The sequence below is a fragment of the Gossypium hirsutum genome, chromosome A02 (assembly GCF_007990345.1).
Source record: "Gossypium hirsutum isolate 1008001.06 chromosome A02, Gossypium_hirsutum_v2.1, whole genome shotgun sequence".
In the NCBI taxonomy this organism is placed as follows: domain Eukaryota; kingdom Viridiplantae; phylum Streptophyta; class Magnoliopsida; order Malvales; family Malvaceae; genus Gossypium; species Gossypium hirsutum.
Genome location: NC_053425.1, coordinates 17,343,791 through 17,355,205, shown reverse-complemented (window position 1 = coordinate 17,355,205; position 11,415 = coordinate 17,343,791). Strand labels below are relative to the sequence as shown.

General features: G+C 39.1%; 1 protein-coding gene across 1 annotated transcript; it reads left to right on the top strand.

Annotated features, from left to right (window-relative positions):
* Positions 1 to 8,805: 8,805 nt before the first annotated feature.
* On the top strand, positions 8,806 to 11,199 carry LOC107951140 (dnaJ homolog subfamily B member 6-A). Its single transcript, XM_016886074.2, has 5 exons — positions 8,806 to 9,146; positions 9,244 to 9,321; positions 9,429 to 9,507; positions 10,575 to 10,648; positions 10,739 to 11,199. Exons 1-5 carry the CDS (start codon positions 9,048 to 9,050, stop codon positions 10,808 to 10,810), a joined length of 402 nt encoding a protein of 133 aa, XP_016741563.1. The 5' UTR covers positions 8,806 to 9,047; the 3' UTR covers positions 10,811 to 11,199.
* The last annotated feature ends 216 nt before the right edge of the window (positions 11,200 to 11,415 follow it).

Sequence of the window (11,415 nt, the reverse complement as noted above, 5' to 3'; positions counted from 1 at the left end):
AGTGTAGTCGATCCCTGTAACATGGGAGACTTTGACTAATAAAATGTACTAATTGGCCCAACCAAAAATTCTAGAAAAAAATATGTAGATGGGAATATAAGTCTAGTTTCAGGGAAAAATCACGAAACTGATTTTCGAGTTGTGAAACTCAAGATATGATTTTTAAAGCGACTAGTACGCAGATTGGCAGTGTCTGGGAAATATTTTTTTATAAGGGGTTTAAAGTCTGTTAACACCTCGTGTTCGACTCCGGTGTCGGTCTCGGGTTCGGGGTGTTACATTTGATTGGTATCAGAGCTACGGTTTAGTCGATTCTAGGACTACCGTAATGCGTTGGGTCTAGCTATACATGCCATTTTATGTGATTACTTGATAGTGTGGTGATTTCTGACAATTGTAAATGTGTTTATTTATAGTAATGGATCCCGATCCCGACCGAGAGGTAGCTGATGATCTTGAGAGTGTAGCGCCTGCTCCCGCACAAGGGACAGCGCCGGCGGACTCTCAACCTAATGCTAGTAACCCGAATGAGGAAGCTAGACAAGCTTTCTATAGCCTGATGAATGATTGGTTCAACCAATACATTCGAACTAATACGGCTGTTCCACAACCTCCCTTCCCGACTAATACAACCCCCGCACCTACAATACCTCCGGTAACTGACCAAATAAGGTTAAATAAGCCCCCAGTTGACAGAATCCGAAAACATGGGGCTACTGAATTTAAAGCTACGGATAGCGACGATGCCGAGCAAGCTGAATTTTGGTTGGACAACACTATCCGGGTACTCGATGAGCTATCTTGTACACCCGATGAATGCCTAAAGTGTACTATCTCCTTGCTACGTGATTCTGCCTACTATTGGTGGAGTACTCTGACTTCTGTTGTGCCCCGAGAGCAAGTAACTTGGGAGTTTTTCCAAACTGAGTTTTGGAAAAAGTATATCAGTCAGAGATTTGTTGATCAAAAACGGAAGGAATTTCTTGAGCTTAAGCAAGGTTCCATGTCGGTTACTGATTACGAGCGAAAATTTGTTAGACTTAGCAAATACACTCGGGAATGTGTTTCGTCCGAGGCTATCATGTGTAAACGCTTCGAGGATGGGCTGAATGAAGATATAAAAATGTTCGTTGGCGTTCTTGAAATACGAGAGTTCGTAGTACTTGTCGAGCGAGCTTGTAAAGCCGAAGAGCTTAGAAAAGAAAAACAAAAAGTTGATGTGGGAACTGGAGAGTTTCGTAAAAGATCCTCGGAAAAGTCTCTTCAACAGGCATCGAAGAAATTTTGAGATGATGTGGGCCGGTCTAGAGGCACTTCGGGCCTTTTTAGACGAGATCGTGATCGACCCCCTGTGGGTACACGAGACACTTCGGTCGCCAGTGTTGGGAATGAACGTCGAGACAGAACGAAATGTCGATATTGCGGTAAATGGCATTCGGGGAGTTGTAGATTCCCTGACCGCTCCTGTTACAAGTACGGATCAGTTGACCACTTCATTAAAGATTGCCCGAGGTTGTCTGAACAGAATGTAAATCAAAGTGGGAAACTGGGTGTTACCACTGCTCGAGGTAGACCATCTGGAAATACGGGCGATGCTAGTGGTGGCCAGAGAGGATCTAGAGATGCTACGACCAGATCCGAGGCTCGTGCGCCTGCTATACGTGCCCGCGAGGATGCCTCTTCGCCTGATGTTATTACCGGTACTTTTATTCTCTTTGATACTAATGTAATTGCTTTGATTGACCCCGGTTCTACTCATTCATACATATGTGAAACCTTAGCATCCAGTAAGACTTTACCTCTTGAGTCTACTGAGTTCGTAATTCGGGTGTCAAATCCCTTGGGTCGTTACGTGCTTGTCGACAAAGTGTGTAAGAAATGTCCCTAGAAATTCGAGGTTCCTGTTTTCCGGCGGACTTGATGCTTTTGCCGTTTGATGAATTTGATGTTATTCTTGGTTTGGATTGGTTGACCGCGCATGATGCGGTTGTGAATTGCAAAAGTAAGACTATTGATTTGAGGTGCGTAAATAACGAAGTAATCCGAGTTGAGTCTACGGACTTGGAGGGGATGCCAGCTGTAATATCAGCAATGTTGGCCCAGAAATATGTAAGAAAAGGGTGCGAAGCATACCTTGCGTATGTACTTGATGACAAAGAATTAGAAAAGAAACCCGAATCTGTGCCGGTGGTTTGTGAATACCCGGATGTTTTTCCTGAAGAATTATCGGGTTTACCACCTGTTCGGGAGATAGAGTATGGTATTGAGCTTGTACCTGGGACTACGCCGATTTCGATAGCTCCGTATCGTATGGCACCAACCGAGTTAAAAGAGTTGAAAGCTCAGTTGCAAGAATTGACGGATAGAGGTTTTGCTCGACCAAGTTTCTCACCTTGGGGTGCACCAGTATTGTTCGTGAAAAAGAAGGACGGAACCATGAGGTTGTGCATTGACTATCGTCAACTGAATAAAGTGACGATAAAGAACAAATATCCGTTACCGCGTATCGATGATTTGTTCGACCAACTGAAGGGAGCCTCAATGTTCTCAAAAATAGATCTGAGATCGGGCTATTATCAGTTGCGAATTTGAGTACGGACATACCCAAAACTGCCTTCAGGACGAGATATGGTCACTACGAGTTCTTAGTGATGCCGTTTGGGCTCACTAATGCCCCTGCGGTATTTATGGATTTGATGAATCGGATCTTCAGACCATATTTGGATCGGTTCGTAGTTGTGTTCATTGATGACATCTTGGTCTATTCAAGAGATGAGACCGAACATGCTGAGCACCTGAGACTGGTGTTGCAAATTTTGCGGGATAAGCAGTTATATGCTAAGTTCAATAAGTGTGAGTTCTGGTTAAGAGAGGTTAGCTTCTTGGGTCATGTGGTATCCGCATCGGGTATTCGAGTTGACCCGAACAAAATTTCAGCCATACTTAACTGGAAGCCTCCAAGAAATATTACCGAAGTTCGGAGCTTCCTGGGGCTCGCCGGTTATTACAGACGATTTGTCAAAGGTTTCTCGATGATAGCCACACCAATGACGAAGCTACTTCAAAAGGATGTTAAGTTCGAATGGACAGAGAAATGTCAGAAAAGTTTTGATAAACTAAAAACTTATTTGACTGAAGCTCCAATTTTAGTGCAACCCGAATCAGGCAAAGAGTTTGTCATTTATAGTGACGCATCCCTACTTGGGTTGGGTTGCGTATTGATGCAAGAAGGTCGAGTGGTGGCCTATGCGTCGAGACAATTAAAGCCACATGAGAAAAATTATCCGACCCATGATCTTGAACTAGCTGCCATCGTATTTGCTTTAAAAATATGGCGACATTACTTATTTGGTGAAAAGTGCCATGTATTTTCGGATCACAAAAGTCTCAAATATTTGATGACTCAAAGAGACTTAAATCTGCGACAAAGACGTTGGCTTGAGTTGTTGAAAGATTACGAGCTTGTCATTGATTACCGCCCGGGAAAGGCTAATGTGGTTGCGGACGCCTTAAGCCGGAAATCATTGTTTGCTTTACGAGCGATGAATGTGCACTTGTCTGTTCTACCCGACAATGTGTTAGTAGCTGAATTAAAAGCCAAACCATTATTGATTCATCAAATTCGTGAAGCCCAGAAAGTTGATGATGAATTGGTTGCAAAACGGGCTGAGTGTGCTCCGAACAAGGAATCGGAGTTTCAAATTGATGACGATGATTGTTTGAGGTTCAGAAGTCGTTTGTGTGTTCCAAGGAATTCGAAACTCATTTCGATGATTCTGAACGAAGCCCATTGTAGCCGAATGTCAATTCACCCGTGGAGTACAAAAATGTACAACGATTTGAAATGTTGGTTTTGGTGGCATGGTATGAAACGAGACATCTCCGACTTTGTTTCGAGATGTTTAATATGTCAACAAGTGAAAGCGGAACATCAAGTGCCTTCAGGATTACTTCAGCTGATCATGATACCCGAGTGGAAATGGGATCGAGTCACAATGGACTTTGTGTCCGGACTGCCATTGTCAGCAAGTAAGAAGGATGCGATTTGGGTTGTTGTTGATAGACTGACTAAGTCGGCTCACTTTATCCCCGTGCGTACGGATTTTTCATTGGATAAACTAGCCGAATTGTATGTTTCTCAGATTGTGAGATTACACGGGGTACCTATTTCTATCGTGTCGGATAGAGATCCGAGATTCACCTCGCGATTTTGGAGGAAATTGCAAGAAGCTTTGGGTACCAAGCTGCATTTTAGCACTGCTTTTCATCCCCAAACCGATGGTCAATCCGAGCGGACAATTCAGATACTTGAGGATATGTTGAGATGTTACATCCTCGAGTTCAGTGGTTCATGGGAACGGTATTTACCTTTGATTGAATTCGCTTACAACAATAGTTTTCAATCAAGTATTAAGATGGCACCTTACGAGGCTTTGTACGGTCGTAAATGCCGTACACCATTGTTTTGGACCGAGCTCGGTGAAAGTAAAATTTTCGGAGTTGATTTGATTAAGGATGCCGAACAGAAAGTAAAGGTAATCCGTGAAAGTCTGAAAGCAGCCACAGATCGTCAAAAATCGTATGCGGATTTGAAACGAAAGGACATTGAATATCAGGTGGGAGATAAAGTGTTTCTTAAAAGTTTCGCCTTGGAAGAAGATACTCAGATTTGGCCGTAAGGGCAAGTTGAGCCCGAGATTCATTGGGCTGTACGAAATCTCCGAATGAGTTGGTCCGGTTGCGTATAGATTGATTTTTCCCCTTGAACTTGAAAAGATTCACGATGCCTTTCATGTTTCGATGCTTCGACGTTATAGATCCGATCCGTCACATGTGATTAATCCCTCAGAAGTTGAAATTCAATCTGACTTGAGTTATGAAGAAGAACCGATTCGTATCCTAGCTCGTGAAGTGAAAGAGTTGCGAAACAAAAGGGTTCCGTTAGTTAAGGTGTTATGGCTCAAACACGGGATCGAGGAAGCTACTTGGGAAACCGAGAGCTCGATGAAAGAACGATACCCAAACCTATTTACCGGTAAGATTTTCGGGGACGAAAATTTCTTAAGTGGGGGAGAGTTGTGACAGCCCAAAATTGACCCTAGTCGGGAAGTGGTTTCGGGACCGCTAAACCGAGTCACCGAAATGTTTGAATGTGATATTTATTGTCTAGAATATGTAATTATGAATGTGTGAAAATTTCAAGCTTCGATTTAGTCGATTGCATGTGAATTTAGTCGATAGGACTTATGTGAGAAAATTTTGAAATGTGATAGGTCAAAGCATAAGGGCCTATTAGTGCATGTTGAAAAAGGGGGGACTTGCATGTCAATTTCCCCCCCTATTAGTAGTGGCCGGCCATGACAAGCATGGTAGACCAAGTGTGATGGGCAAGACATGTCATAGACATGTTGTGTTAGTGCATCATGAGTGGAAACATGTCACAAACATGTTATGTTAGTGAGGTATGTTAGGAAAAATAAAATAATGAGCATCGAAATTAAATAATGAAAGGGAATATGATGAAAACAAAAAAAAAAGTGTGTGGTTGTTTCTCCCCCCCCATTTTGCCGAAACTAGAAAGAAAAACAAAAAAAAAGTGCTCATCCTTTGGTTCATCCTTGGCCAAAAATTTTAAGGAGGAAGGAAGAAGAAAGGTTGAAGAGGTTCGGCCATGCATGTAGCTAGGCTAAGGTATGTTTGATGATGTTCCATGAGATGCATGCATGTTTTAGTTGTTAGCTTGAGTTCTACCTAGCCCATGGTCTAAATCTTGCTATGTGATGGAAATGACACTCGGCCATGGATGCATCATTCTTGGTTGATGTTTGATGTTGTGGTGATGAGGCATGAATATGAGTTAAGTTTCGGCTAAGGTGGATTTGTGTTGATGTCATTTGCATGCTAAGTGTAAAGCTTTGTAATGATGCATGTGATGGTGGATTGATGATTCTTGAATCTCCTTTTTAGCATTTTTGAGTGAGCACATATGTGCATTGGTTGCTAGATGGGGAAGAATCGGCTAGCAAGTTGTGTGCTAAGGCCGAATATAACTTTTGTATGTTAATGAGCAATGCATGTGTTAAATTGATGGAAAGGGAGAGGATGCTTTACTAGTGTATATATGTGTGTATTAGCCAAGTTTTGAACTTGAAACAAGATGATATTTATAATCAATACAAGTAACCATACTTGTAGGAAGTATTAAGCATATAATCGGCCCCAACATAGACATGCATATTCGGCCATAGGAAGAAGATTTGGTGTTGCATGTATTCGGTTGGAGGCAAGCATATTGATGCTTTTGTCTTGGCTTAGAAAATTCAGCCAAGGGGGAAAATTAGCTAAAATGTTGAGTTTGATTCATGATTCCGTACATATGTGACTTTAATGTCTAATGTATAAATATGGGCTAAGTGCCTTGTGTTCCTCTTTTCGATGCTCAAATGATTAAATCAATTTATTTGTTTAATTAAGCTCAAGAGCAAAGGGGAACTAAATCCGATAAAGGGAAGGAAAAAGTGGTCGAATAGCCATCGGAATCGTTCGACAACATCCGAGGTAAGTTCTTGAGTAAGAGAGCTTAAATTAAGATTTGATTAGATCATGTTTTAAGCAAATCAAAATCATGCTCTTTGTGTGTGACTATTGAGCCGAAATTACAAGAATGATAAGTGTCTTGTGTTTGAGTTTTGCTAACGAAAATGAAATACGAATGTGCCATGATTTATTGTTAAATGTGCATGGTTATTTGAATGATGTCCGGGCTAAGTCCCGAAGGCTTTGTGCTAAGTGACCATATCCGAACTAAGATCCGAAGGTATTTGTGCGAGATACTAATTCCAGGCTAAGCCCGAAGGCATTGGTGTGAGTTACTAAATCCGGGTTAAGTCCCGAAGGCATTTGTGTGAGTTACTAAATCCGAGTTAAGTCCCGAAGGCATTTGTGCGAGTTACTATAACCGGGCTATGTCCCGAAGGCATTTGAACGAGGAGCTATATCCGGTTAAATTCCGAAGGTACGTGATTTGGGAATGAATGATCTTCCTGTAAAAATTTCAGTTAATACTCTAGAAACATCTCAACATTGAGGTATGTTTCGTATGTGCTTGAATTTAGTTGAGCCCTTACAAATAAGTATTCGCTCAGTTGATAAACGAGCTACCGGCCTTTGGCTAAGTTGATCTTTTGTGTCTGTACATAAGGGTTGGTAATGTGAAGCAAGTATGATATCGAAAATTTGTGTATATGAAATTATCCGTTTAGCTATATGAATGCTATACTTTTGTTGTGCTGGAATTCCTTGCTCAAAACTTACTAAGCATAAATTGCTTACTGCGTTTCATTGCTCATCTGTTTTATACATTTGGTTCTCCAGCTATCGGACTCGGGATCTTGAAGTCAAAGTCGCCCACACTATCAAAGCCCCCCCTTTTGGTACAATTTTGGTTGAACTTCGAAATGGCATGTATAGGACTACCCGTTTGTTGTGGGTCGTGGACCCTTTGGACTTGTATAATTTTGGATAGCCATGCGAAAATGGCTTATATGTGTTTGAGTATAATGTTATAATCATTTGGTGTGGATATGCTTGACAAGGATTGGCCATGGGAATGGTTAATCACTATCATAAATTGTGCTATTTATGCAAAAAGGGCTAGATGAATCATGGAAACCATGAAATAGGTAAAGTCTACCTTAAAGGTAGATGCTGACAGCAGCAGTGATGTAGATTTGGAAAATCACTAAAAATAGTAGGAATGGAATTAAATAGTGAATAAATTATGTAAACGAACCTTGATGAATCTATTTTCATAGGAAGGTAACGAAACAATCATACGGACAGTATGTTAAGAGATATTCAGGTTCTCGTGAGACAGGGCCAGAACAGTTTTTGGATTCCCTGTTCCGACTTTGGAAATTCATTATAAATTAACCAGAGATAATTAGAAGTCATGCCATATATGTATAGATTCCTCTCTGAGTCTAGTTTCTATAGAAACAAACGGCATTAGTATTGAAGCTCTGTGCAGGGAGATATCCAAGTCGTATTGCACAAAGGTCAGTGTAGTCGATCCCTGTAACATGGGAGACTTTGACTAATAAACTGTACTAATTGGCCCAATCAAAAATTCTAGAAAAAAATATGTAGATGGGAATATGAATCTAGTTTCAGGGAAAAATCACGAAACTGATTTTCGAGTTGTGAAACTCAATATATGATTTTTAAAGCGACTAGTACGCAGATTGGCAGTGTCTGGGAAATATTTTTTTATAAGGGGTTTAAAGTCTGTTAACACCTCGTGTTCGACTCCGGTGTCGGTCTCGGGTTCGGGGTGTTACATAATGGGCCAACAGAATGCGAATGATTAGTTACTGAGCTCGCTTTGATAGATACCTTGATAAAAAAATAAAAAATTAATGACGTATTACTCTAAGATTATGTAACATCATCTCTTGAGAATTAAAAAAAATATAAATTTTCAATTGATGACATAGTACAATTAAATAATTAAAAATTCATAAAAAATTTAAAAAATATTAAATTAGTTCAACATGCTCAATCATTAGTTTTTGTCCCCGTTTTTAGATTTTACTAGTTTGAAGCAGTTCTTGATTCACTCTGTTCAATTTTCTTTATTTAAACCAATATATTGATAAACTTAATTCAATCGGATTGATTGACTAATCCAATTATAATCCAAAAGTGTTAATTATATCAGTAAATTTTAACAAAATTCAAATTCAAAAATCAAAATATATCCAATTACGAAATTTAGGTAAGTACAATGTAAAAATATTATATTATTCTTGTGATTTTATTTAATATCTAGAAACTTCCTGCTTTGTCCCGTTTTTAAAAACACTGGAAAAAAAGGAGGCCAAAAAAATCAGGACGGTTGTATGTTGTCATTTTACGCTTTACGCAAGCAGGCCGAGAATCCACGACCCTTCCCTTCCTCCGTAGACAAATTGTAGTAGTCTCTCAATCCTATACACCGCCGCAGCCGACGGCCGTTTATTTTTTCATACCTCGGCCTTACGGCGACGATGAGGGTCGACTGGGACGATCTTCCTGAAGAACCACAACAGCCGGAGCAAGATTCTAGCCTCAATTTCGAGTTTTTTTCTCTTGTTTCCAAGCCCAAGGTAAACTCAATTCAAACGTTCGCTTAAAATTTAAAGGAAAACAAAAGGAGAAAATCTCGAAACTTGTAGATTTATCGAATTGCTTGTGTAAATGCAGGATTATTATAAGATATTGGAAGTTGATTACGATGCTACGGAGGATGCTATTCGCTCCAATTATATCCGTCTTGCACTGGTTATGTTTTTCCTTTTTTTTTTCTTGTCTTCAAAAGTTGAATTGATATATGTATTCATAATTTTCCTTTTTTTTTTTAATTGATTAGTATGAGGTTGTTTATGCAGAAATGGCATCCTGATAAGCAAAAGGACGATGGGGATAGCGCCACTTCAAGATTTCAAGAGATAAATGAGGCTTACCAGGGTAACTATCTTTCCCTCTCGGTTCCTTTCGGCTTGTGTTTACTTCATTTTTGAGTAAATTTTTTCTTTGGGCTTTTATTTTTTTTGTAGTACTTCATTCTTCTATATGGGATTTCTATATTAGTTTTATAATTTCAATATTATATTTTTCGTTGAATCTTTTGAGTAGGGGAACCATTTAATTTATGCTATTTATCTTCCACAGTTTGCATATTATTTTTCGCTTGAAAGATTTTGTCCACATCTGCCTCTCATTTGTTGATATGTTATCATATTTCTAGTTCAAGTAAATTAAAAAAAGAATTTATCCTAAAAGAGAAACAGATGAGGATGATAAGCAACATTAGCATTAGAGCAAAGAGGAGTTTGGGTCGCTATAAGATAATTGTAAATTATAAGTTGTTACATCTAGTTAATTTTAATATGCTCTTGATTGATCTTTGCTTTTCAGTTTACAATTTCATGCCCTATCCTTCATATGGATTGGTTTGAAAGATAATTATGTCTAGTATGCACATTGCATATTCATGAGCAAGGATTTTAAATTAGGCAGTTATTATTGGGCTTGGCTGCAAATCTTATTTCATGCTTCGTCTTCTGTTTTAGGTAATCCTTTTTCTTTATTTTTGTGCATTTCAACAAGGATGCACAGCATCTTTCTCTTATGAAAATTTGCTGGTACAATGTCATCTCATTTATAACAGTTACTTATGGAAGTATGTTCTTATTTGTTATGATAATTGGTGTTTAAAGTTGCCCCACTATTGGTGTTGTGCATTGCTATTTCTTCATGACTTAGTAGCTATGTGTTTACATGAAGGTTTTGGAGGCCTAAAGAGAAGAGTTGAAGTCATGCATGGTCGAGATAGTAGCTAGCAAACTATGATCATGCTTTGTCTAATGGAATGAATAGGTGAACTGAGTTTATACGATCAATGATAGTTGGAGACTTGAAACTATAGTTGAACTGCTAACATTTGATTAAAAAACAGACTACAAAGGGTATTGGTAAGCATGTGAAAATGAATTTGAAATTAACCATTGGGTGTTTTGGCTTTCATTTACCAGTTCTCATCGATCCAGTCAAAAGGAGTGAGTATGATAAGAAGGGGATGTTGCATGTGTATGACTATGACATAATTGTAAGAACTTCCATCATACTTTGAATTAGGTATGTCTACTTTTATACTTCTGGATGGTTCAGATCTTAAGTTTTAATTCACTGGCTGCAGGAGTACCTTAACCGTTACAAAGGCCTTATTTTAACATGTAACGGTCTTGGGATTAGGCAATCAATTTGGTAAACTCAAGCTGGAGGAACTGAGGTTCCTTATGTTCGTTGTCATAATGCTCAAACTGAGACACCCAGATTTGTGAATATCACAAAAACAGCACAGTTGAGGATGAGAAGAAGCTTGGATGTATTACAAGGTTATGTTATATCTTGGTTGTGTATAGTGAAGTAGAGAAATTCACATAATCTGTAACATCTTATGCTTGTCCGGCTTATTAGGGTATGACCAATTTGTTCACTGCATGCTTGCAGCTTGTTAATTTTGTAGGGTTGTAGACTTTTTCTTTTTGGTTCAACTTGTAGGGTTGTAGGCTTACGAGGGTATGACCGTAGGAGCAATATTTATGGAACCAATCTACTGTTACTAGCTAATTAATGGGATAGCCAGTGCTTTTTCAATTTTACTTGGTAATTTGTTAGTGTGAACACTGATATTATAGCATAGTGAGTAAATTCATGTGAGAAGTAACTTGCTAGCTTAAACTAGTCACGGCCCGAGGATACTCTATTCTAGAAGCTGGAACTTGAATAATTTCATCTTCTATGAGTGGCATTGATAAAGCTTGCATTTATAACAACATTTCTGTTGATAAATCATCTAAAATATAAATGGCC

What these genes read in the sequence shown, in the direction of transcription:
- LOC107951140 (XM_016886074.2), top strand. Translation starts at nt 9,048, where the DNA reads ATGAGGGTCGACTGGGACGATCTTCCTGAAGAACCACAACAGCCGGAG. An exon ending in CTCTTGTTTCCAAGCCCAAG is followed by an intron (nt 9,147 to 9,243) that starts GTAAACTCAATT and finishes GTGTAAATGCAG; the next exon opens with GATTATTATAAGATATTGGA. An exon ending in TGTATGACTATGACATAATT is followed by an intron (nt 10,649 to 10,738) that starts GTAAGAACTTCC and finishes CACTGGCTGCAG; the next exon opens with GAGTACCTTAACCGTTACAA.